Genomic DNA, 27,963 nt, shown 5'->3' with positions numbered 1-27,963 from the left:
AACTTTCTTGCGGTTGATGCAAAACCTCCTCATGTCCATCCTCTTCCATACCAATACTCTTCCCAGTGAGAATATTTTCAGGTATGTTTGTGAGTTCTTGATGTTTAACGTATCTTGTGCATATTTAGTCTCAGCATCCTGTTTCTCATCAGACACTGTTTGATCAATTTGATGTTGTTCATATGTATTTACATTATCAGTTGTGTCAATAGTGTGGGTTTTGTTAAAAGAAGAGACATCGCATTCAGGATTGAGCGGCGAGTTGCGTGTAGATGATGGTTGAATTTGTATTATAGGAATTGTGTCAAGCAACATTTTTGAGCTACGAGAAACGTTCCCAGTTGTTACAACCTGGTTTTCTACAATGTTTTCAACGGACTCATCCACTTGTGTTTGCAGCTCGTTTGATTTGCAAACATCTGTTATTTTAGTACAGTCCTCTTTATTGACCACAACCAGAATAATTTCATCATTATTAGACACAGATGACGATTTGGTTTGCTCACTTTGTGACTTTCTTATATCTGATTCAGGTAATTCATCTTCTGATAAAACTGATGTAGGTTGATCCAATTGTGGACTTGTTTCTACATCAGATGCTTGTGCTTCAGCAACTTCTGAATCCTGATCAATTATTTGAGTTATTTTTGGAGAAATGATGGATAGTGAAGATGAAGTACTGGATTCTGGTGAAATTTCCTGTTCATAACGAATACTGAAGTCCTCATATGCAGCTTCATAGCTTAAAGGTGTTGGGAGTGTACATGTAATTTTATCGTCTTGATCTGGAATGAATTCTTTTTCTTTTAAAGAAACATTTGTACAAGTTTCATCTGGATATGTGCGTGATTCTGTTGTTGTAACAGTTTTACCATCCTCTTCCAGGTTGTAAACATTACCACACTCTTTCATGTCATCCACTTCATTTGGAGCATCAATCACTGTTTGCAAGATTACACTTGTTGTATTCAATGATGCTTGTTGTTCATCTGCATTCTGCACTGGTTGGTTTTTAATAAAATCGCCAACCATCGCATTTTGGGATTGTGGTGTTGAAATTGGGTAATCATGTGTTGTTGCCACCTCACTAACACTGCTCTGAACCACAACATTTGAAGTAGTTGAAGTTACTACCTCAATAACTTCTTCCACCATTGCGTCACTGGTTTTATCTTCATCTACATCGACCATGAAATGTATTGGTGAACAAGAACCGGAGGTATTTGTTGATGAAGCAGAACAGCTTGGTTCCGAATGAGTTTTGAAATCCTGCAACTTTATATTAGGAATTATACTTTCTTCAGGAAGTTGTTTTTTTATATCAGGATGTTCAGTATGTTTTAGTGTTGATAAAACATCACCGTCAATCACGTCGTGTTGTTTAAAAGAGATTGCTTTTTCAACTTGATGTTGATCTTCATGCACCTCAACTACATCTTCTTGAATTTCTTGTTTGATGGAATCATGAGAAATATTTTGAATTTCTAGTTCGGACGTCATAGGCTCTTGATTTGTTAAAAGAGTAGAATTAACATTAACATTCTGATAATCTGAAAAGGTTTCTTTTTCTTCTAAAGAAATGTTTGTGCAATTTTCTTTTTGATATGTACATGGTGCTGTTGTTGTTACAGTTTTAACATCTTCTTCCAGGTTGTAAACACTTTTTTTTATGTCATCCACTTCACTTGAAGCATCAAGCACCGTTTGAGAGATTACGCTTGTTGCAATTAAAGACACTTGTTGCCCATCTACACTTTCCACAGGTTGGTTTTCCATAAAATCATCATTTATATTGCCAACAACTTCTTGACCACCGACAGCAAGATCTGGTTTGTCAACAGAAGAAACCATATCATTATTTTGAGATTGTGATGTTGAAATTTTGTCATCATAAGCATGTGATCTTGTTGCCACCTCGGCGACACTGCTTACAACCACCACGTTTGTAGTCATTGACGTTTCTAACTCAGTAACTTCTTTTGTCATTTTTTCTCCCGTTGTACCTATGTCTATATTGGTCATAGAATGTATCGGTGAACAAGAACCTGAGTTGTTAGTTGATGAAGCAAAACTCTTAAAGTTTTGTTTTTCTTGAGACTGTGTATCATAACTTTTTAGACTCAAATCATGAAACTTAGTTTCTTCAGGTGACTCTTTGCTCATGTCAGTATGTTCAGTGTGTTTTATTGTTGGTAAAACATCATGTTCTTTAAATGCATTTTCCTTTTCAACTTGTTGTTGATCTTCATGAACCTCATCCACATCTTCTTGAATTTCTTGTCTGCCGGAATCATGAGGAACATTTTGATTTTCTAGTTCAGATCTGTCAGCCTTTTGATTCAATGGAATAGTAGCTTCAGGTTCGTTCACATCTCTTAAAGAAACTTCTGTGTCACTTTCAACAAGATTTGTTTCTAAATCTGTTGTTGTAACAATTTTAACATCCTCTTCTACATTGTAAATATTACCACTTTCTTTCATGTCATCCACTTCACTTGGAGCTTCAATCACTGTTTGAAAAATCATGCTTGTTGTATTCAATGATGCTTGTTGCTCATCTGCACTCTGAACCAATTGTTTTTTAGCAGTGATATTTTCTTCAGTAACACTAGCTGCATCATCAGTATATGCTCTGTGAACGGAATCGATTGCATCAAGGGTGGAAGATCCCGTAGTTGAAACCATAAAATCGTGTGATGTTGTTGCCACCTTAGTGACACTATTCGCGACCACCACGTTTGAAGCAGTTGAAGTTACCACCTCAGTAATTTCTTCCACTATTGGGTCATTGGTTTTATCTTCATCTAAATTGGCCATGAAATGTATTGGTAAACAAGAACCGGAGGTATTTGTTGATGAAGCAAAACAGCTTGGTTCCTGCTGGGTCTTAGAATCCTCAGCTTGTTCAGTGTATTTAAATTTTGACAAAACATTGCAGGTTGTCATATCCTGGTCCACCAATGCCCTTTCTTCATCAATTTTTTGCTGAACTAGAGATTTACCATTTGCATCCAGGTGTTTTGGTTCACTTATCTCAAGCACATTACTGTCAATATTAGATTTCTTTTCTAGTGGAACATCTTGATTAACCACCATCTGCTGTTGTTCAAGTGAACCTACTTGCTGGGGAGCTTCCTGAAAGTCATATTCAGATTTCAAGTGCATCTCTTCCACCATAGCCGAGGAAGTTAAAACTACACAGCTCTTCAGAGGTTCTACTGATGTCTGCAATTGATCACTTGTTTTTACATCGTCGACATCGGAAAAGCGTTCAACATTTTCCCCATGTACATTAGCTAATGAGTCATCGAAGGTTTCACATGTATCTTTTTTGTATTCTTCATTGCTGTATAGCTGAGCAACTTGACCCACAACCAAAGAATCATCATTTTCCTGGTCTTCTGTTAAACTTCTTTCATATGTTATTTCTTCCTCTTGATAACTAACTGGTGTGTGGATTGGGGAAGATTCTGATGAGCTGGGTGCCAAAATGTGAGGCTCACTTTTATAATCAGCATTCAACTCTGCAAAATCAGGACTATAGCCTAATTTAGTTACAAGTACATCCGGTTCCAAATTTGGTGGTAAATCATCTAAGTGCAAATGTGATCCCGTTGATGCATTGGTTTTATCATCTGTCAAAGTATAAGATTCTTGTTTCTGCACAATTGATTGTTTAATTACTTCTTGGAATATATTTTCACCCATATTGTTTAAGCTAGTTTCTGTTGGCTCATGTTGATCCTGGTCTGTCGTATGCATTTCCTGCAAGCTGTAAGTTTCAACAGAAATTTCTTGCTTATCTTCACTTACCAAGAAATCAGCATCTTTTTTCAAGACTTCTAACTCATATTCCTGCACCCCATCAGTTTTGGTAGATAAAAAGTTAGTTCCACTTGATTCACAAATTTCTTTATCTGATTCAAGCTGGTCAGCTGCCTTAAGATGTTCTTTATAGGATGACTTTTCCTGAAGTTCATTTCCAGCCATATCTTCAATCATTTTGCTGGATGAATCAAATGATAACAATTCTGCAGGTAAATCAGATTCTTTTGTTGTAAATGGTCTATCATTTTCAACCTTGTCCAACATTTCATTTGCATCATCAACCTTTAGGGATTGTGTATGATCTGCAATGGTAGTGTCTACAAACACAGAATTTTCGACAAACTTTTGACTAATTTCAACATTTTCATTATCAGCGTTTACTTCTTGCATATTATTGACAGGTTCATTAAATGCCAATTCAGATCTCTGTGTCACAGAAGAAGTGTGCATGTCTGCACTTTTGTTTTCAATTTCTGTTGGCTCACTGATGTGTGTTTTATTTGTAAATTCTAAATCTTGAGAAACAGAAATCTGAGCATCTGTAAAATCTGAAGTTTGTTTTTTTGTTTCAACAATATCTGTAGTTGACATTATGGAAATATCCTCAATTTTCATTTTTTCATTAGATACTGTGTTGGAATCCTTATTTTGTTTGTCGATATGCGCTTCTGTATACACATCAGATTCTGATTCTTTATCATCTTTAGTGGTTGCAATATATGCATTATCTGTGCTTGCACATTGACTGTGCACAGCATCATGTTCAGATCTAACTGTTTCCTGTTCTTGCTTTAAAGAAGCTTCCACCAACTCTTCTGTAGTTTCTGTAAATGATTGTTCTATGACAGGTCTAGCTTCATCACATACATAAAAGTTGTCTTCAACATTTTCAGATTGTTTTGATGTATCAGTTGTTTCTTGTGCAAATGAAACTTGTTCACCGGTCAACTGTAATTGTGTTACATCTTTAAAATCAAGTTTCATATCTTCTGAATCAGACAAAACAACATTTTTATCTGTGACTGCAACAGAGGAGGCCAATGAGTCAGTTAAAATTTGCTCTTTCTTTCCATCTGAATCTTTCGTTATTTGATTCAATTGTGTTGTTACAACAGCTTTCACATCAGGCTTGTGTTGGGAAAAACCTGCACCAGTATCGGCAAAGGAGATTTTATTAGAGGCCTCTTCTTTAATTATCACTTCTATATTTGAACCACTTTCAATGTAAGATTGTTCGAAAACTTGTTTTTCGATGATATTACTCTCTTTATAGGAAACAGGTATTTGTGTAGAATTGTTATCACACTTTTGCCTTGTTCCTTCACCTGTTGCATGTCGGTCTATTTTCAGTGTTGCATCTGTGCTTTTTAAACCAGAGTCTTGTGGCTTATTTTCAAGATTTAACACTACACCACTATCTTCCTTAGAAATGGATTTCGATTCAGACATCACCAATGTAGGTTTAACAAGTAAATTTTCTTGTGAATCAACACTTACGGATGTTTGTTGGTGAGAAGACTCCTTATCTGATTCAGAAAATGGACTTAACGTAGTTGATTCACTGTCTTCAGATTCGGATAAATTCTTCTTTTGATTTTCCTGATTTGTTTGCGGTAAAGACAATTGAGAATTAGGTGGTACGACTGATTCATTTATTGCACTGATAGTTGGATGAAAGTGTTGTTCCTCTGTACTTTGAACTGTCACCACCTTAGTGTTCTCTTTCACACTATTCTCATCACAAGGAATAGATACCGATGAGCTCATTGACCACTTTCTTGAATGTTTAGGAGTTCTTGATGACTCTCCTGTTTTCGAATCTATACTTGAAGTAGATTCATGAGAAAAACGCCGTGAGAAACGTGCTGGTGATTTTGGAGATTCAACTGGTGTCTGAACCTGCTCCCAAGCACTTAGCAATTCTTTTACACTGTGGCTTTCTTCAACTATAACAGGAGAAATTTCTTCACTCTTGTTACCCTCACTAGATTTTTCAGATATGAGTAATTTTTTTGGAGATGAATGTCGTGGTGATACTGTAGGTGGTGTAACCTTTTTCCTTGGTGAAACAGGAGGCGCTTTTGTTATCTTCTTTGGAGAAGACTCAACAGATGAGAATTGACAAGTAGGAGATCCAGACTGCTCTGAAACCGCAGGAGAAGTAATTTTCTTAAAAATTTCCACTTCTTTGTGCAGCTGATTTGTTGCAGTCTGATATGCAGAGATTCTTTCTTGTAAAGTAGTTGGATGGTTTGGAGAATCAGGTGAGACACCTAGTGTTGATGAATCCTCTCCATCTGTACTCTGGGGAGAGAGTGACAATGAAGCAGTGTCACTCTCATCAGCACTGCTCTCAGTAAAAACATTTTCCACAGATGTTCTTAATGTGCTCTGCTTTCCAACATGGTGCAAACTGAGAAGCTCTTGTTCATCTATCACAACAACACTTTCCATAAAACGCACAGACTTTACTGAAGATGTGCTGCAAGATCTTGATAGACCGGTCACATTACTCAATGAATCGCTTGAATCAACATTTGTAAGCTTTTTGGTTTTAACTTCAACCATTTCATCTTCAAATACCAGTGAATCTGTTATTTTATGATGAGAAGTATCTTGTTTTTGGGAATCTAGGTCGGTTGACAATAACTTTGCAAGTTCTTCATTTGAATTTATATCTCGAATGGCCTGATCAATTTGTGAGATTGGTTGGTTGTCTGTATATATCTCGGATATTTCCGCTTCATGAACAGTTTCTGTGTTGGTATTTGATTTTATAGCTTTGGTTTGGTAAGCTTCCCTCTCCAAGTCACTTGCAAGAAAATCAGAGAGACTTGAATCTGTATAATTGGACACAACATTTACTGTAGGCACCTCTGAGTGCGAGGCTTGGAAACCAATGTTTGAAGATAACGGCGTAAAACTATCTCTTGGTGTGCTGTTTAATGCTTCTACAGTTTCTTCAAAGGTAAGTGATAATGTATCTTTATCATGAGGTTGTTGAATTGCAAGGTCAATGCGTTCTGTCAGCATGTCTAAATCCTGGGATATTTGCCGCACTGTAGATTCTGTTTGTGATTCTTGCCCGTGTAACTCACATAATCTTGGATCCTCTTGTCTGCCTCGAGTGGTATCTTGTGCCATAACCGAAGCCTCCACACTTCTCTCAAATATCATAGAAGATGATTCAAGATGTTCCAACTCTTTTTCATTAGGGAAATGAGTTTCAAGTAATTTTTTGGAACCAGTTTCCCGAGAGGATGTTTTATTAGCAGAACCAGTCGAATCTGGATGCTGGGCACTAGTGCTTGACGTTTCGAAGATTTGAGCTTCCAATAACTCTTTCACTTGAACAAGTTGATTTTTAACATGGCTAACAACTTGGGCAGTTTGTTCAACATATTCTTCCACAACATGTTCTTTTACATTTGATCTATTTACTACACTTTCAGTTGGATATGGAGAAACAGGGTCTTCTGTACCCGGCTCTAACAATTCTTTTACTTCGTTTAATTTCTCCATAACATCAGACATATCCCTAGCAAGTTCTTCTGGCGAATTTTCTTCTGCTTCTATTAGATCAACTGATGGTGTAATCCAGAAAGCAGCATGCAAGGGGTGAAAATAAGTTTTCTGTTGTCATTTTATTACACAAACAATAATTTATCGTTACAGTTAAATTGATTATTAATAGTAAAATGAGCATCAGTAAATAAGTATTTGTATGGAGATTATTACTTGTTATTCTGATTGACTAGTTGATACGTATGTATTAAAGTACATTAACATTAATGTATTTCTTTGGTTATGTACCTGATGCTGGATCAATCAGATAGTAACGTTTCCGGGCTTGCTCAGGTGTTTCTGGCTCCATATTGTTCCCTTTGACAGTCTGTACATAAGGCAGGTAAAACTTAATTAGGATATAAAAGGTTGTATAATTTTGCAGTTGCATACAAAAGCGCTACTGAATTAAGCTTACAAAAATATTTCTACGCTTAGAAAGTTGCATGCAATTATGCCACATGCACAGTATAATATGCCACACATGAGGAATTATAAGCTTCACCTGTGCATGCTGGAAGTGCTCATCATCCGACTCGGAATCCTTGTTAAATCAGCAAAAAACAGCAGTTAGAAATTGTAGATTTAAGATTTAAGAAGTGCAAAATGCCAAGCGTGTTTCTACTTGCGTGGTGAACAGTGTTTAACAGAGGGCGTTATAAAATAAGTGCATTTCAGCTTCCACTAAAGTGCAACATAGCAGCATGTTTTATTAAGGCCCATTATTTACTGATTCATTCCTATTATACATTTACAATTAACATTTCATGAAAATAAAAATTTCGAAGTGTTTTATTGCCAACAATGTAGTCTTACCCTTTCATATTTAGGAAGTTTAATATTCAGATTGCATAAAGTCTTCCGTGGGCCATGAGTCTTTGGTGCTCCCAGTGGAAGTTTGTAGAATGTTAAACGACCGCATGGTTCTTGTGTAGAGTCTCTTACCTGAGAACCAAATAAAAAATCGTTTAAAATGTGATACTAAATTAAATATAGTTGCAATGCACTTTTTGGTAATTAAACTTTACTGCTCTGTCTTAAAAAGTTGGCTAATAAAAATATCTATTCAATATATATATATATATAAACTTAGTTTCAGAATGTTAAAGATCCACAAACTTCTGTTTTAAAATAAACATTAACATTACCTTTACATGAAGCTGAACTCGGTTTTCAGTAAATGAATGGAAATTGCACTTATGTTGTCCTGACTTTAAGGGAGTTGAGATGTTACCGGAACATTCAACTAAAATTGAACTTCCTTCAAAAATTTCAATGTCTTTGCTTCTCGCTATTTCTGTGTATTTTTCTTGACATTCAAGTGTTTTCTCATACCTAGAGAACAGCAAACATATTATAAAAATGAAAATTCCCACAGTTCTGCATATACAAAATATATATGATTATCAATAACTAAAATAACCTGTCATCTGTCAGGCAAAATACTCTAATTCTTGCTTCCAAGGGATCGTGTGATTTCGAAAATACAACAAACTTTGCCATATAAGGAACTCTGGTAGCTTCAGTGTATATCTGGTGTGCAAGAATAGAAGACTCTGATGGCTGACGGCAATCAATTAACCAGAATCTGAAACAATATTAAATTAGGTCAAAATTGCAAATAGTGTTCACACAATGTATTTCCATACCTTGCAGATACTGTTGATGTGAATGAAACACAGTTATCTAGGAAGTTAAGTGGAGTTGACCCTGTTATGTCTTCCCATTGTGCAGGATCTGAACCACCTGATCATATTTACCCATTATAAATACCATTGGCAATACTTACATACACATTTAAGGTATAATACAAAACATTAAATTTATGAAGTTTGTTACCTGATATGCTGCATAAGAGGCGTAAAGTGGAATCTTCAGTTGAACTGAGATAGTCTTTCATATCAGATCCGTCTGTTGCAAATTTAAAAATAAATTCAAAAAAATAAACGGTTACTTATCAAAATAAACATAATTACCTGGTAATGGGATAGTTAGTGTAATTGGCTTATGAAATTTTCTTCTTCTGGGTTCAATAGTAAGTATTGAGCTCGCTTTTGCTTTTAATCCAACAGCACGTCTGCATGTTTCAGCAGTTATAGGCAATATCTACAAAAACAAAGTGGTGAGTGAAACATTAAGTTAAATATTCAGATAAAAATATGGTACCTGCAGTGAAACTACAATCTTTTTGGTTAAAGATCCTTGTGGGAATTTTGCTTTAGCTTGCTGTAGAACCTCGGAATAAATCTCTCCACCATCCTCTCCAACCCCTCTTGAGGATTCAGTGGGACGGGTAACCAAAGCAAAGTATCTTGGAAAATCAGATGTAATAACACGGAAGACACGCCGCTTTGCAAGTTTTTCAGCTGATTCCAAATCTAATAAAGAACGATAGAATGAGAGTCGTTATGACACTGGTCTCCTGTTTCATACATCTTGTGCCCACCTACGAGTTACCACATATGTAACTTTGTGGGCGACTGTTTATTTTCTGTATGGCAGACAATTAGACAATCTTTTTATGATCACTGGGGTTGGGGCAATTATCGATAAGTCTTGCTCAATGACACATGCGATCACAATAGTAACAACAAGAAGCTTTCAACCCATAACCTCTGGGTTATAAGCAGGTGCGCCAATCACTTTGCCACAGCGCTAGAAATGATATCTCAAACTAGAGTTAGCTGATGTGTATGTATGTACTTTCAACATAAACATGATCAAAATGGTAACCCATATATTTGTAAGTCCATGTAAGTCCAAATATTTGGTAGAATTTAATTTTGCCTCAAAAAAATTTTTTTTGTTTTGTAAGAAAAATTAAGATTACATGAGAAATATAGGCACAGGTCAATATGGCTAAAAATATGAATAAAATTAGCACAAAAATACCATTTTGAAATTTAAAGTTTCATTGCTAAGGAAGAAGCAGTGCTCATTAACTTTGGTAGCTTAACTACAATTGCAGAATACTCTTAATATAAAAATAAAATTGTCGTCCCATTTTGCCCCACATTGCAGTTTTGTAGGTATTTATTGCAAAACTTTAAAAGGTTTGTTTTTAATCCAATAATTTATACCTTGAGAATGAATAAAATATGGTAAACTGATACAATAACAAGAGAATGCATGGAAAACATATTCATCATGTATTTTGATTTTTGAAATATTGGGCAAAATGTGCCGGAGCATTCTTTCTTACCCCACCATACTATATATTCCAAGGGAAAATTAAGTTAAAAGAGTCTATGTTGAATGTAGCACTTTATTTTACCTTGTGTAGGATGTTGTTTTAGGAATTGTTCATCAGAACACGGCCATTTATGTTCCTTCCATGTTTCACCGTCACTGCTCCTCAACACAACCAGCTGACGATTATTGTCACGTACGTTTGCAAAATGTGGAACTTCAATGGCGACAGGTCTGAAAAAAAGGCAGTGTGTGTTGTTTAGCATATTAAAAATATAAACAGTTCAAGAGTTGCTTTTGGCTTGAATCGCTGATTAGGCAATGGATGATAACTTTTTAATACTAATTATTTAACTAGAAGGAAAAATATAGTAGGATGGGGAAGATGGGACACCTTTTCATTCTATTTTCTCGTTTCACACAAAGAACATTCAAAGAATTTTAAAACCGCATCCTTACCACTACCATAGACCGCTGTTAATTGTTTAAAACACGATCAGGATGTTTGGATATTGTGCGCTAAAAGTGTCTCGTCTTCCCCCACACTACGAAACCAGAAATAAATTTTTAGTCTTTATTTGCAGTGACCCAATTGTAGATTACACCAAAATAAAAATGTGTTTACAGCAAGCAGTAATAATATTGACGAATCTTCTGACGCTGTTATTGTACGCTTCAGGTAATAAATAATGACTGTGTTTGCTTTATTAATCGTTCGTTTATGTATTCAGTTCCAAAAACAACGACCTTAAATACATTATTAGGTCGGTCCTTATTACGCACAGATGTTGTCGCTTGTTTTCCGACAATATGATACGGTTTCATTTCGTTGTTATTATTCTAACTAAATTAATTAAATATCGTGAAAAAAAACTTTTTTTTCGTCCAACCGAGTGCGGTGAAAACTACCATAAATCTGCGCAGTTAAAATGCCAACGATCAAAATTTAAGGTTCTTGAAATTTTTATCGCATTTTCAGAAACAAAGACATGTTCACCTCGTGTTTGTTATCGGGATAGACGCTAACAAAAAGATAAAACATTAAGTAGTAAAGTAACTATAACTGCCTCACGCCAATGTTAAAGCTTTGCATGCAACCGATGAAACATATGAAAAGCACAAATTACAACAAATAGAGATTATTCAACCAATTATTAGCACGAAGAATTAAACAAACTTAATTAGGAAATTATTGCTGTAAAAAATATTGAATTGGGCAATGAACATAAAGTTGACGACATCAAACGTTTACCCTAGAAATTGAGTATTTTTCGGACCAAGCTGAACCACCTTGGCAGCTAAACCTTCGCCCTCTGTGAGGGGTGGCGACGTGCGTGGGCTATGCAGCTGGCTGCAGTTTGAAAACGGAAAACTTATACTTAATGTGAAGTAGATATTACATAAGTTTAACCAATGTTAACTTCAATATTCGCCAAAATTGTACGTTTTAAATAACTTAAGTTACGGTAAATGTAAACAAAGTTTATTTTACGTTACTCTGGTAAAGGCTACCTGAATAGAACATTGAAAAGTCGGTGGACAAAACAAAGTTGTTGGGAGAATTTAATTAAGTCTGTTGATTACGTTAAATAAAAGTACTAAAAACACACGGAACTTACTCTAAGAAACTTCCACCTCTTGGTCCGAGCTCCAACACTCGAGATGCTTTGCCTTCCCCATCAAATAATGAGAGGTTGGTCGGCGAGGAACCGTGACGTGAACGCGCCAACCTACACGTGACTCTGGTAGGGGCACTGCACGCTTTCGGCGGAACAATAATTCGCATGTCTGGGTGACGTGAACCGCGCATCGATCCACCACGGGCGTCGACCATGAACGATACAAGAAAGCTGGAAATATTCAGAAATAGTTTATATACATTAGGGTGGGCGGAAGAAAATTCAAGGAATTATAAAACTGTATCCTCACAACTCCCATAGACCGTTGTTAATTGTTTAAAATACGATCAGGATATCTGAATATTATATGCTAAAGATGTCCCATCTTTCCCCACCCTACTATATAAATCGCTCCCCTACGAAGGTGTTTAAGTTGTTATAGTGTCCATACAGCCTTCCCGTACCCTACTATATATATTTTGTTCTTAATCGTTAACGTGTACAAAATAGTTTAAATCGATTTAACCAACTGCATAAAAACGCAAAAGTTCTCCTCCAAAACACGTTGAAATAAATGCATAAGGTATAGAGAACTCACCCGCTGTATCGAGGGCTGCGGATTGACTTCATGTTATCATTCTCACTAACCGATGACGAGTAGGATGATCTTCTCTCTGATGCACTGTAGCCCAATGTAGAATAGCGAGAATCTCTGGGTAATGCAAATGTATACGATGAATTACTAGAAATGGGTATTTTAAATACCAGTGATTTTCATTGTCATATCGGTATAACTTACGTATTAACATGCATCAATGTGTAATGTTATATTTTCCCGTTAACATAAGGTACGCTACAACGGTTCCGTTTTTCGTTATTTTAGACTCGTTACCTGCTAACAGCAAACATAGAAGCTTCAGTGGGAACGATGCTATCATCCCCAAGTTCCTTAAGTTCAGTGTTAGTAAGGAATCCACCGCCAACCATTCCGTCTTCTGCAGCAATCATGGTTAGTTTTAACTTTATATTCTTACAATACAAGATAACAGTCACAATTTGATTGACATAAAATACCCCTAATTTCTATACGGCAGTGTGTTCCTAAGTTCTTATCTTAAACTAGTTTCCTAACAAATTGCTGACTGTTTAGCAGAATGAGTAAATATGAACTAAAGTAGGCCTAGTATCAGGCAAACGCATTCCGAACAACTTCATTATGTTTGCGTAGATACGAGAGACGTATTATAATCGTTTCGATTGTAAATACTACTAAGAAGAAGGGACCCCGTCGTTTTACAGTGGAATTAGATATGTGGTTTCTCTTGCTGGGTAAAACACTGACAGAACTTGAAACACTAAGACGCACTTTCTTATCTAAGTGCTTCACATTTACAATTAATACCTTCGTCATCAGAAGCATCTGATATGAATCCTTCATTCACCGTCTCAGGAATATTCAACTTTCTCTTCTCCTCTGACACCTGCCGAGAAAACAAACGTTGTAAAATGCAAATATAAAAAACTGGTTCAAACAATTCCGTTAAATAGTGAATAGCATATAGCCATATACGTATACGTATCAACTCTACATAATTGAATTCACCAATATAGGAAAAACTGTTGTTTTATCGCTATCTTCATCGAACATCATAACTGCACAATAGAAAGTTAAACGAAAAAAATAAACACCACACACACCGTTGTCGTTACTTCCGTTGTTACAGTTCTCAGTGTATCCACGACAGTGACGTAGCCGAGGCGCTTAGCCAATGAGAGAGCCGTGTTGCCGCTCTGCAATGTAAATATGAATTTTCATTCCTATAAAAGTTGTATAAACTCGACAAACTTGGACATTTTACATTTACATAGACTGTATAATTGAATAAATGTATCTTATTTATGGTCGCGTAGTACGGCAACAACAGTCGTTATAACAGATTTAGTTTTACACACCTCGTGTCGAGTTACCGCGAGTAAACAACTTTTAGGGTGACTTTTTTTAGATCTATCAATTTCTGTATGGCTGGAAAGTTAGAGACAACATATATGGCACTAATGGGTTTAAGAAATTGCCGTTACGTCTCTGGCCCGCAATGCTAGCGCGCTCTGATATATGCAAAAGCGATATTATATTGATTAGGAGTGTTTCACTTACGTTTGTCAGCTCATTCGGTGAGGCTCCGTATCCCAACAACAGATTGACAACATGAGTATGACCTTGTTGTGAGGCTTGGTGTAGTGGAGTGTAACCGTTCTTTTAATTAAGTAGGAATTGGTTAATGGTGACTAGAACAGTTTTCATCTGACGAAAAGACAAAACTTACTTTGGTTTTTGCGTTGACTTTTGCACCGAGAGAAAGCAGATAGTTGGCGACCTTGATATTTCCATGATGGGATGCGATATGTAGAGGTGTGCAGCCTTTTAAAAAGCAAAGTCAATCAAGTTATTAGAGACCTTTTAATGTAAGGTTTAATGGGAGTCGCTTTATAAAACGAATGTAACTTTGTTGAATGCATGTGGTATAACTCGGTAAAGAAATCATCATAAACACGTAACTCACCTGATCTTGTCAACGGATCCACAAGAGATCCATTATCGTAGAGAACTTTTGCTACTGATATCCTGTCTTCCTGTGCAGCTAAATGCATCGGAGTCAGACCATGCTAAAAAATAAAAACGTGTTTTACTATTGGTATCTTAATTTTCACTGCGATTGCACTACCTTTGCCCCTGCGTTAACATTGGCATCTTTGGCCAACAAGATGCTACACATGTCTGTGTGACCTTCCTGTGATGCGAGGTGAAGTGGTGTAACGTCCATTCGTGTTTTACAGTTCGGAGAAGCACCGTATTCGAGAAGCGTTAGGGCAATGTCCATCTGATTTTTCTTTGCAGCAATATGGAGTGGTGTGTAACCATTCTAAAAAGATTTACATTTTAATTGTACGCATTATTAGCAACAATGTTGATATACCTTTCCCGACGCATGGGGTGAAACTCCGTTTTTGAGGAGCAATAGCGCCACCTGTTGATTGTCGTAATGTGCAGCTACATGAAGCGGAGTCAAACCATCCTGAACAAACAAAATCAGCCAAGTGTTCCATTATTTTAAAATAGAAGGATGGGGAAGACGAGAGACCTTTAGCACATAATATCCAATTATTTTGATCGTGTTTTAAACAATTAGCAACGGTCTATGGGAGTCGTGAGTATACATACGGTTTTATAATTCTTTGATTGTTCTTTGTCTACTGCCAAATTGTGTGTGAAAATAGTATGGAATTGTATCCCGTCTTCCCCCACTCTACAATATATAGCTTACTTTTCCACCGCTATCCAGAGATGAATGATTCTTTAGCAGCAAACTGGCAACTTCTAAACGTCCGTATTTCGCTGCAAGATGAAGCGGCGTAAACCCTTTCTGGAAAGACAAATATTGTTTAAAAATTAGTTGGGAAATGATTTTACTTGATTTACCAATGTCGTTCGCGTAACCGAAGCTCCGTTGTCCAATAGAACTTCACATATCACGACATGACCTTCTTTGGCAGCTATATGCAGTGGTGTGTAACCGTCGTGCATCACTGCGTCCACAGCAGCTCCGTACTGCATATAATTACATTAGAGTTGCCACCAAAATAAGATTATTCCACCACAAAATTTGATTAGAGAAAATGTTTACCTTGATCAGAAGCTTCAGAATTGCAACTTTATCCAATCTTGCAGCAAGGTGGAGACAAGTCTGCGATTCCTGCATTAGAAGTTGGTAACAAATTAAACTAGTAACGAAGTTAACGTTCTAATCATACTATCTAAGCTTATCGGCCCACGCATTTAAACATATAAACGGGAAGTCCAAATTCCAAATACGCTTTGGTGTACACTGTACAGCAATGGTTCATTATATACAAACGGGATGGATATACATCGATTTCTTGATACTTACATCGGGATAGATACCCTCCCATTCCTTGAGCAGCAAAATTACACAAAAAGTCAAATTACATTACGGCGCAGAAAAGAAAATTTATTGTACATGTCACTCAAGGCTTATAGAAGCTTTATGATATTAAATGGTATGAAACACATAACACAGCACAATGACAGGCAAAACATTGACATGAAACTAGAACATTATAAAACTGAGGAACGATCGCGCGCCGGGACACAGACTGCAAATGTGTTGCAAATCTCGTGCATGTTGTTGCTACTCGAAAAGTGCTAATAAGCTTAATAGAAATCATAGGACGGATTAAGCGAGATTATGAAACTGTTCATATTACGTAATACAGTTAAGCGATAATGTGGGTTCGAAAGCGACCGGCGCGTGATAGCTCCTCATGTCGACAAGTGCAAAGCAAAATTGTATTTTGGCGGAAATGCTTAAAATCCGATGATTCGTGGCAAGCAAACAATAATACAATTAACATGCGCGTCCCACGGTAATAGGTAGCACTGGGTTGTTTGGAGGGCAATAACATGAATGCATGTTTTTTATGAATGGATTTCAATCACTATAAAGCAAACAATAAAAGGCTGTTCGTTTATGGATAATAGTGACGCACGTGCAACGTCAAACAATCGCAAATGTGTTCGCAACAATGACCATGCTCAAATGCGCGCAGTAAATCGTTCCTCAGTTTTCGTAAAGTTTAAGTTACGCAACAATTGCGTCACTGACGCATGACGTAGGCACCTGTTTCCTTGCGTCTGGTTGGGCTCCGTGACGAAGCAAGTACGTGACGATTTCTTCGTGGCCAGATCTTGTCGCCATGTGCAAAGCCGTCTCGCCTCTCTGTTATGCATTTTACATTAGATGTTTTAATATGGACAGATCTAATAAACCATAGACCAAACGGTAAATGTAAATGAGATTTGGAAAATGATCATGTAAAAGCAATTATCGTCATACACATTTTCTGTTTCATACATCTTTAATGAACACAGTTGGCATATAACCTAAACAATCTAACTCACCACGTTGATCGTGTTCAAATTTGCACTTCGTTCCAACAGCATTTTTACAATTTCAAAATGGCCCATGAAGCATGCAATATGCATTGCAGTCAGACCCGACTGCAAAATAACGAATATTGTAGTTTGAATGAGATATATCATATATAGAGGAACCGAGCGCCTTAATTGTTTTATTAACAGCAGTGTGTTTACAAAAGCAGTAGTTCAATTAGTCCGATGGCAATAAGACAATAAAACGGAGGACAATGGGTTTGTTTTTCAATACACGACAGATACGTAAGAGAGCTTCGAATTAATTATTCATATCCTCCTATAACACGTGACACATAGTCATGAATTAAACAGGAGAGCAAATTGCATTGCGCTGTAACAGGAACTTAAGTTTTTTACAGCTAGAATATTTAAATACGTTCAGTGTTACATATCAGTACAAAACTGCTCGTGGAAGAGCATGTCTTTTTTTATAATATTTAATAATTTCAATACTCCATACCTCAGTTACTGCCTCGATGTTTGCTCCATGTTCGATAAAGAGTTCAATTACTTTTAAACGATTCTTCTTACATGCCACGTGAAGCGGAGAAAATCCGTTCTATTAAAATAAAATGTTCATTTCGTTTTGTTTTGTTTCGTTGTATTGTCGAAGTACCATTATTTTATTCCCAAGAACTGATCTTCTGGCATTGCTATAATCTTTCGTGCCAGATAATTCTTTGAGAATGTAATATGTACAGTAGTATCGGAATACCCTTAATTATAACACATAAAAACTATGCATGTAAAGTAACTTACCAACGCCTTGCAATCAACATGTGCTGCATGATCCAATAAAACCTTCGCTATTTCCACGTGACCACAGTGTGCAGCGATGTGTAACGGGCTTAAATAATCCTGTTTGAGAAAAAAACATATTAAAATATATATTTATCGGAAACTTAAAATTAACCAAAATGAAACGTACCGATGTGACGTCATCAACAGAGTATTCACGGTCTAATAAAAGTTTCAATACGTCTACATGACCTCCTTGAGTAGCCATGTGAAGACTAGATAATCCATTCTAAAATTGAAAGAAATCGATTGACCACTGTAGTTAAACTTACAACGTGTACAAAGATTTTTGTATTTTACTTAAAATATTTGGTGTTTTCATCAGTAGTAAAAATAAGAACAAGACCGCTTACCTTTGTTCTCGCAAGTTTCGGGGTGTCTGGGTGATCAAGGAATAACTTCACAATAGGTACGTGACCAGATCTGGCAGCACAATGAAGCGGGATAAGCCCGTCACGAGTGCAAGCACTGGCTTTCCCATTTCGTTCCAAGAGAAGTGCGCAAAATCGGGTGTGTCCCCTTTTTGCTGAGACGTGCATGGGCGAAATTCCGTTCTGTCCAATAAAAATTTGTAAATTTCTTTTTGTTTGTGTCTGGTCTAACCGAATATCGGACAAACATAGCACTTGATGAAAAGTAGATGTCGCTTACCTTGGCTGTAAAGTCCACCACAGCTCCACGATTTAGAAGCAAAGTCGCAACATTAACGTTACCATAATGTGCAGCAATATGGAGTGCAGTGAAACCGCTCTAATAAAGTAAAAGTCACGTTGAAAAATATTTTAGCCGATAAAAATTCGTCTCGCAATTGCCCACTCCAAAATGTGATACTCAAAATTCGGTAAACCGCTGTTCAAAATGACTATATTTAACATTTAGGAATTTGTGAAACCCTAGAAATAACGAAATACAATGGCCTGTGAATAAACTTGTATGAACATAGAAACAACATATATTTACCTCAGTCGTTCTGTTCACCATCATCTATTTGGACGACAAGGACATGCAAATAGAAACAACAATGTGCCGTTAGTGATTTGCAATCGTGCTTCTAAAGCTTACATGTGATTTGAAATTTTGAATGATGCGCTATATTTGTGATGATAATCAAGAAGAGCTATAACAGTGAACAAATGAAATACAACGTATATCTAACAAAAATGAATTTAATAGTGCGACTGCATATGAGGTAAAAGTATCACCTTCGACGTGGTATCGGCACTGTTGTCATTCTGTAGAAGTAAAGTGGCAGCCTTCACGTCATCTTTACGCGCAGCTATGTGCAATGCTGGTAGTTTTACACGACCTTTGACATCATTGTCAAGTAACAGCGATACTACGCGATCTTTGCCTTCCTGTAGGGCGACAGCAAGTGGCGTAAACCCATCCTGTAGAAGCAAAAGATTAAACCAATCAAAACCTTTCATAATGTTAGATATAGAACACAGTAAGACCGCATGGTAATGTTCAGTGTGCTATTAGTTTAAAACTTTAAATGCTATAATTAAATCTTAAACCCATTAAAGCTTCAATACCTCGGTGGATATGCTTTGGTTAGCACCGTGTTTCAGTAGAAAGTCAACAATCGCCTCGTTTCCTTCTTGTGATGCCATGTACAGAGGAGTGAACGCATTCTATCACGGGAAAAATGTAAAATTAGCCAACGTAAAGAAAATCAAATTAGAAACCATGATATGGGTGGCTTGTTTAGAATATGGTTTAAACTGTTTATGCATAAAGTTCACTTACCTGTGCTTGTGCATTTGGGTCGGCATTTTTTTCTATCAAAAGTTCAACAACGGGGAGTTTACCAGCTAGTGAAGCGATATGTAGAGCGGTGTTCCCACGCTGGAAATATGAACGTGGAAGGTTTAGTTACATTTCAATAAACAGAATACACAAGAAGCATTCTTACGAAAACATGGCCACGATACTTTTATCATGCTTACTGTAGATGTGTATGGTGTAGAGTGGGGAAGATGGGACACCTTTAGCGCATAATATCCAAACATCCTGATCGTGTTTTAAACAATTACCAACGGTCTATATGGCAGTTGTGCGGATTTGGTTTTATAATTTTTTGAATGTTCTTTGTTTACTATACCAAATAAAACGGAAAATGGAATAAAAAGGTGTCCTATCTTGTCCCAACCTACTATATGGTGTGTGAAAATATACAAAGTTTAGGTTAACATATGGATTAAATAAATTAACAAACACTGGCTATATTGTATGATGAGCCCAAAACATGATGAATAAAAATATTAACCTTGGTAGTTTGGTTGATGTCAGCACCTCGCTTAAGTAGTTCATTTATGATGTCACAATGGCCTTCTTTGGCTGCGAGATGCAGCGCAGTCAGTCCGCTCTGCCAAAATTAAATTGAGTATTGAGAAAACGTTATCCTGGTTGATCAATTTCAAACGTTCCCGAATTTAGTCTGTTGGTTTGTGAGTTGTGAAATTGACACAACCACAAAAACCTTCACGCCAGTACTTACACTGTTGGATGTTCCGATGTCCACATTCTCCTGGTCCAGCAGATTGATTAGTTTTTCTAGGTTACCGGACCGAGCAGATCGCAATAAGCTTCCCCCACCGCCCTAAAATAGAATAAACGATATGTTTTATTAAAAGAAACGGCGAGATATGATCATTTTTTAAGTTAAAAATATGTGATACAGTTATCATCAATTCAGAAGCATGAATGTGTTGTAGTAATTGGAACGACAAAGAATTCATCTGAAGGTGGCTCTACACAAACAGTCGTGTAAGGGTATCCACTCTCTCCAAATTTACTATAACATGATTGCTCTATTGACGCTCAGCAAATCAAATAAACTGAGATAAAAAAAAACCGAAGTCGGAGAAGCTTTCAAGTCGTAAATAGAACGAAATGACGAATTCAAACCAATTGGAGCACATAGAGCGGGAACAATGCTTCCAGCTGGGGGTTGGGCGCCATTGAACAAAAAATCCAATATAAGCCATTCCATCACAATATATGAACAAACTGGATCAGCTTAACGAAGCGTATAAATCGTGACGTAATTAGTACTAATTACTTTTGAATATCGAACGCGTTTTTTTTAATGGATCATAATGTACAGTTGGTAAAGGCAGTTTATTGGAACAGGTAAAAAAAATAATATCTGCTGAACCAGTTTTCTTAGATTGAGTTCTAATTAACGAATGGTGGTAAAACGTGTGCCAATGTAGGGGTACTTCATCATAGTGAATGTAATGAATGAATGTAACTTATTTTATCCTCGCGTGGCCGGAAAACGACAGTCGTTATCACACGGGTTTAACACCTCGTGCCAGCTTACAAGTTGCCAGTAATGTAGTAGTAAATATGTCAGTTTTTAATAGTAAATGTAAATATGTCAGTTTTTAATATTGCACCAGCAATGAAACATAAAGAAAAGTTAATTTTGATTCGACAGCTCCCTGTAGACTCCCACTACTTGGAAATCAATATGACCGCGACATCGAGCGTATTAAATGGATTTCCGATTCTAATAAAAGTTATATAAGAGAAACTTTCGAGGATTATAATATGGTATGGTCAAACTAAAAATGCAAAAAAACACACAACAAGAGTGAACGTGCAACCTTAATAATTTGACCATAAAGGAAAGGGCAGGGGGGTAGAACGCATATTTAATCGACTGTAAACTGTATGTCTGTGAACCAATGTTGTTTACTTACGGATGTTGACGAAGTAGTAGAACTTGCACAATCTGGCTGTTTTACCATTCTTGCTACTGCTTGCTAATGCTGCACTGACTTAAAAGCTCGCGCACTGAAATTAAATGATATAATGCTACCAAATCCTAAGGATTTCCGCTTCGTAGTGGCGGATATGTAGTTTTAGAAGACACGTTCCTCCGCACTAACGGTTTTCTAAAAATGAATGCATGGCGCAGATGGTCCTGCAATTTCAATATCGATCACTCCCCATGATGACTGCTCTGTTTCTTTCATTATCTTGAAACCCTCACACTCTATAACAAGACGCTGGGATCAATGCATAAAACATGAACGAAAACGAACCCGGTCAGGTAGGAACGATATGTTTGTAACATCGCATTGGTGAGTGTAACTGTGTAACTTTAAACGAACAACAGCCCGCTTCAGGATCAACATGATACAAAACTAACACTTGAAAATTCAAGCGTTAAAACTACAATTAATAACGTTTCTACATACTACGTCTACTTTGCACACCTTTGTTAAACAGTACGACACATATATATGTCAGAATACTCCCATAACTCTGCTTCTCAAGTTTTGCAAAATACGGTTGTTGTTTTAAAATCTGGTCAATATTTATTGAGTAATAAATCGAACAGACAGAAAATATGAAAATATGCCTTGAGATCCACAGAGATTTGTCGATAATATATTATATTAGACAAGTTGGATATAAATAGAACACTTATGAGGTCAAATGGCAAAATAAAAATGAATTAATGTTATGAGTCAGTTGATTTTTCTTCGAACTCCGATCACTAAATAATGGTTTAACAGCGTAAACAAAGTAACTTAATATAATTACGCTTGGTAAAAGTAAGGGGACATTTAACTTAATAAGAGCACGGGATAACCCAGCATACATCGATACAGATTGGCAACAGAAAACGGTTGCTGAGAGCACGTTGGTTTACTGACCTTGTCTTGTCACATTACACGTGAGGGACAAACTACGTTAAAAAGAACACGGTTAATCGATCAAATTAAACAAGGGGGCAATCTAAATGTTTTTGTTAGCGGAGACAAGGACAGTTTTGTGAGAATTGTAATGGATTATAAGGTATACTACATTGTACATGCCTGTTAAATTAAAACGTTTATTGCCACTGGCGTCCATATCAAAAACGTTATCATATTTTAGGTATACAATAGATTAATATTGTTCTTTTAATCTTATTAAACTAAAATGGCGGTGGAATTAATTATTTTTAAACCGGTGGGAAAGAAATACAACGATTAGGTGGCGTTTCAAGAATGCAAAGAATGTCATTCTTTCGTTTGATTGGACTTCCAGCAACAGAGCAGACCACAGATAAGAGGGAAAATTGAACTGTTTTGCAAAGAGTGCACTGAACAATGTAGCTCGCGTTGAGTTTACTATAGGGTTCACACAAAAGAGGCGTGTGACGTGTGAGCAGAGTATTGATGGAACGTAAAGCTAGCAGATAGTTTAAAACGCACTAACTGAGTTCGTTATTTTTCGATCAACCTTTCATGTTTTACTTGAAACACAGCTCAACAAAACATTCGTAAATAAAGTTTATAATTTATTATAGCATACTAAATCCCAAGGGGCAGCACCACAATGCAGTTTTTGGACTCAGCTGTAAAAACACTGCAAAATTTACTTAACATTTCGACACTATCTCATTTTTGGAAAGCAATAACCGAAATAACTGCAGGTCACGCATATCAACAATGTTTAGCCTCAGGGAAACTCTAAAGGGTAGACGAGTTCAAATAAGCATTATCAGTCAAGTGTACAACGTGGAATATAATACGGTTTTAAATTTGCTTGAACAAGACACAGAAAAGTACATTAAATCGAAACTCTCAAAATATTAAACTACCATAGATAATACTACACAGAGCAACCGATGTGTGAAGTAACGCGTGGACAAAACAGTTCACGATTATAGGTTCCAATAGTTACAAGCTTGCCAGGAGTTACGTGGGCGATATGGTTCAATGATGTGCCATTCTCAGTAAAGTTTTCAAATACACAGTTTACGGTGAAAATATGTGTACACCTGTTTAGAATTAGACGACATTCGTTTTTTTTAAATTTTATACACAAACCGTCGCAAACTTAATGCATTGCATTTATCACAAACGGATACAATAACATTCGACAATGGTACAGTAAGAGCACAGTATAAAGCCAATTACTGATACTAGGCGCCTATATAGACGACTCGGGTTATTAATCTCAGCTTTTACTGGCTATTACGTCAGTGTCTGAGAAGGCAAATATTGAGATGAGTTAGAGTAGACTGTGTATGGCTGACAATGCCGGCTCAGGGGATAATGTTCACATTCGAATTCATCGCTAGTGAACTACTGGCTACAAATACACAAACAAAAAACTCTCCACATTGGCAACGGATGTAACTTTTAAAACATGCAAAAGTAGCTCTCATTTACGCGAAAATTCAACAAAACGCATGTAACCAAACATTTGCAGGATTGGTCATCGACTGTAACATAGGTTTTTTAAACAATTCATATTCTTACCTCTTTCATACTAGCCGCTGGGTCATTGCTCTTTTTTATAGTGCTGTGATACTTCGGAGCCCGGCGTGTTTTAATGCTGTTGTTCTTAGCAGTTGTATCCATCGTTACAGGCCTACTTAAAGCCCAACCTTTCTAATAACGTGTCTATCGAGCTAAGTATAAATGTACAAATAAATACTTCAATGACTGTGATTCAAACCGTAATAAAATGATCTAGAATTCCCTTAAACTGAGATATACCGGCAAACAAATAACACACTGGCTGCGCCGAACAAACTATATTTCGTATCTATATAACTACATGACCTTCAATCTAACTTTTCCCGTATTCAAGCTGCTGTTACCAAAGTTAACTCTAAGTATGCCACACAACAATGGTTTTATATTTTACTGTACAATGAAAAGTACCATGCTTCGATGCGTACATAAATAGATGTTCAACCAGTATTTCAACTAGCGAATCTACACATACGCCTATCTTTACCGTACCGTGCTTGTTCAAACTGTTCGTATAAGTTGAAGATTAACTAGAGTGCCCTTTCAACAGCAAGCGAGTGCTGACTGTGGAACATTTGTTTTGGCTGGCACTCCCAGCAATATACGCTGTCGCGGCCAACTGACGGCAGCAAAGCCGGGTTTGACCGAACGCACACTTGTGCGACTCACTTATCACTGGGTTGTATGCTTTACTTCTTTTAAACACAACAGCTTCACAAATTAAAATTATAATGGAGTTTCTCATCTGTCGCTCTTATGCAAAATACACCAAAGAACATTGGAACGGTTCTACCATTAGACAAAGATGGCGAAGCGGGAACGAACAAAACACTATTGTGGGCACAGCCTTAAACAACATCACATCGTTAATAACAAAGAGACACTTCAATATAATATGTAGTACTAGATGTACCAACAATAATTGATATGCTGTACCTATTTGTTTAAACCACATAATTCACATGTTCTGTTTACATTGTACTGAATACCCAGTCAAGACACAGTCGTACAGTAATTGTACTTCTAGAGTTCGACTCGAGCGCTCGTTTCTCATTATACAAACTCACTAAGCGTGGCGAACGAAGGACGTTGTAATAAAGCCACTCTGGGCGCCGCCCTCGATCGCACTAATCCTGAACTACGTAAATCTTAGAGTTACTTAGACTCTCAGTCTAATCTACGGATTGTTTACTATAACTGGAACGCTTGTCTCGCAACGCCGCGGGCAACCGAGACAAAGTAAAGAAGAAGGGTCAGCTACAATTTCACGTTCTCCTTCTGTTCATGAAATGACCGGTGCAACAGAAGGCACGTATCAGAATACATCTGGCTGTGTCTTCGTGTAGGTTTTAATGACCCCACAGTGTTAAATCAAGAACCATGATTCATCGGTTGGTCCCCAGAGTGCAACGATCGCTTTGTTGCTTTGGTGTGATGAGGTTCCATGGTCACATGATTTGTTCGCAATCTCACTGAAAGCGCTATTTACTCTTATGTTTTGTAAAAAGTAAAACGTTACACAGAAATATAGATCTGTCTCAATTCCAAAGTATTGTCGTTGCAGTCACTGGCGTGCAGTACAGATGTGTTTTTACTGTCTATAAGCCATAATCGGTATGTTCAATATCAAATTAACAGTCACATACGTTTACGTAGTTTTGTTTCTTCTAAACATAAGATACCCTGATCCAACCTCAGAAACGCAAGAAGCGTCGACAACTTTATAATATCTTACCTCATTCCCGGCAACAGCTTTTACATCATCAGTTTCGTCCAACTTCATTCTTTTACTTTACAGCAGAAGCAGATTCAGTAGGACTGTACACCGCTATACAGAGTTAAGTACCATTGAAACTCTAGCTCGAGCCTGTCAAGCAGATAGAGTTCCCGCGGGTTTGTTATAAAACTGAGTACTGTACATCACTGTACCTAACGCTGGCGAGCACTCTCCACGATCGAAAACAGAATCTAATCAAGCAGATGGCCTCGATCGACGTTGGGTCGCAATTACGATTATTAATATCTTCAATGCTACAGGAATGCTCGCCCGGTAACCAGGGTAAGTGGCACTGCTGAATGCACTGCTGTTCATAAACATTACACGTGGAGATTCCACGATTATTACCAGTTCATTAATAACGCGATGTTTTCACTGACACGGGTTTATTACGTTGGCCCTATATACCAAACCAAGCAATAAATAATTCTAAAGTTTTATACTTTTTATATCATGAGCGTTAAAGTACCACCTAATGCGAACACCTAGGAAACTAAAATAGCGAGCGACGAATTTTGTTCTCAATCGACACCTTTCTTTTCATTGTACCACATGGTGACGAACCGAGACATCAGAAAAAGGATAGCAAGTAAATCGTTCAACGAGAAGCGCACCTTGGTGAACTACGACGGGCGTTGCCGGTGAAAGAATCACAAAGCTTCGATTATAAGATAGAAACGGATCATCGACTCACAATACACAGGGAAGCGTAAAAGCACGACCGTGCTTACTTTGCGAACTTTTTTCCCAACGAATTATTACAGTTAGTAATAATACTGTTAGAAAGACAACTGTCACGCAGTTAACACTGCTCAGGTTAAATGCGTGTCATCTAATTAAAAAAATGTATTCCTTTTGCTACGAAACGAATTATTTTTACTTACAAACCTTGGCAAGTTTCCCCCTGTAGTTAGCACAGCAGGATCTGTTAATGATTCTTGACACGTCGTCTTCAGGACTTTCTTTAAAAACAAGAATCTTTTTGCAGCCAACACATTCTACTTTCATGTTTAATTCGCAAGGAACTGGATTTAATATCGGATTGTGATTTCCGTTGCAATGACGGCAACCTCTTTTTCGCTTTCGCTCTAATCGTCTCTGTTTGCGCGCAAGAGAAAGTTGTTGAGCGATCTTTGCTGCCATCTCGCTGCCATTATCCACCAAACCACTTTGTCCTTCGGTAACGCTCCCGCGCATACCATTTTGCTTTTCCCGGTTTCTTTTCTTTTGATTAAGACTTGACAACACGTAACCGGCTCCCTTTGCTACTGGCATATCGATTCAGATTAAACTCAGTTAAGGGGTAGAACCTGAAATTTAATCTTATCACACATGTCACCCGATCACCAGCAAATAAAAAAAACACCTTGCAAAAGACTAACGTACTTGCTGTCAACAAGAAAATTTATTTTAAAATTGTTTGTTGATATGTAAGATTCATTCGTGGTTACACAAGACTATAAAATAATGTAATATTCAAATATGCGGAACGTGTTTTAGTTTAAACAATTAACAACGGCCTATGGGAGTTGTGAGGATACGGTTTTATAAATCTATCAATGTTCTTTTGTTTACTACCAAATGCGACAGGAAAGTAATATAAAAAGATGACCCATTTCACCCACCCTACTATGTGTAGTACTATGGGGTAAGATGGGTTACTGTTATAACAAATATATCCTATACTTCCCAATTGTGTTTTAAAGAGTTAACAAAGCTCGTTTGATTAAAGTAGAAAACACAGATGTATGATTCTTTAAATTTAGTTTGTTTACCAGCAAATAGGAATATAAAAGAAAATAAAAACGTTTCCCACATTGCCCGCTCTATTTAGCGAGATAATGTAATCAAACCAAATTAACCAATTCAAATGAGTGTAGTAGGCTGGGGGAAGACGGTACACCTTGTTAA

The 27,963-nt window shown here is 37.0% G+C and overlaps 1 protein-coding gene across 1 annotated transcript in view; it reads right to left on the bottom strand.

Annotated features, from left to right (window-relative positions):
* LOC100176624 overlaps nucleotides 1–24,461 on the bottom strand; it is a gene marked incomplete in the record, with an annotated part of 32,954 nt that extends 8,493 nt beyond the window's left edge. Inside the window, 39 exon segments of the mRNA XM_026837424.1 lie at nucleotides 1–7,412; nucleotides 7,642–7,720; nucleotides 7,898–7,936; nucleotides 8,209–8,337; nucleotides 8,541–8,727; nucleotides 8,816–8,980; nucleotides 9,042–9,138; nucleotides 9,232–9,303; nucleotides 9,369–9,498; nucleotides 9,559–9,770; nucleotides 10,667–10,815; nucleotides 11,834–11,932; nucleotides 12,201–12,431; nucleotides 12,799–12,912; nucleotides 13,093–13,195; nucleotides 13,603–13,681; nucleotides 13,899–13,991; nucleotides 14,356–14,454; nucleotides 14,525–14,619; nucleotides 14,762–14,864; nucleotides 14,924–15,121; nucleotides 15,176–15,274; nucleotides 15,524–15,622; nucleotides 15,679–15,807; nucleotides 15,884–15,952; nucleotides 16,898–16,996; nucleotides 17,179–17,277; nucleotides 17,672–17,770; nucleotides 17,971–18,069; nucleotides 18,140–18,238; nucleotides 18,363–18,563; nucleotides 18,661–18,759; nucleotides 18,970–18,993; nucleotides 19,212–19,397; nucleotides 19,545–19,643; nucleotides 19,759–19,857; nucleotides 20,279–20,377; nucleotides 20,510–20,611; nucleotides 24,279–24,461. Of these exon segments, the coding sequence (XP_026693225.1) occupies nucleotides 1–7,412; nucleotides 7,642–7,720; nucleotides 7,898–7,936; nucleotides 8,209–8,337; nucleotides 8,541–8,727; nucleotides 8,816–8,980; nucleotides 9,042–9,138; nucleotides 9,232–9,303; nucleotides 9,369–9,498; nucleotides 9,559–9,770; nucleotides 10,667–10,815; nucleotides 11,834–11,932; nucleotides 12,201–12,431; nucleotides 12,799–12,912; nucleotides 13,093–13,195; nucleotides 13,603–13,681; nucleotides 13,899–13,991; nucleotides 14,356–14,454; nucleotides 14,525–14,619; nucleotides 14,762–14,864; nucleotides 14,924–15,121; nucleotides 15,176–15,274; nucleotides 15,524–15,622; nucleotides 15,679–15,807; nucleotides 15,884–15,952; nucleotides 16,898–16,996; nucleotides 17,179–17,277; nucleotides 17,672–17,770; nucleotides 17,971–18,069; nucleotides 18,140–18,238; nucleotides 18,363–18,563; nucleotides 18,661–18,759; nucleotides 18,970–18,993; nucleotides 19,212–19,397; nucleotides 19,545–19,643; nucleotides 19,759–19,857; nucleotides 20,279–20,377; nucleotides 20,510–20,611; nucleotides 24,279–24,380 (11,787 nt within the window).
* Between the last annotated feature and the right edge of the window lie 3,502 nt (nucleotides 24,462–27,963).

The sequence above is a fragment of the Ciona intestinalis genome, chromosome 1 (genome assembly GCF_000224145.3).
Source record: "Ciona intestinalis chromosome 1, KH, whole genome shotgun sequence".
Taxonomy (NCBI): Eukaryota; Metazoa; Chordata; class Ascidiacea; order Phlebobranchia; family Cionidae; genus Ciona; species Ciona intestinalis.
This window is presented reverse-complemented; position numbering and strand designations above follow the sequence as displayed.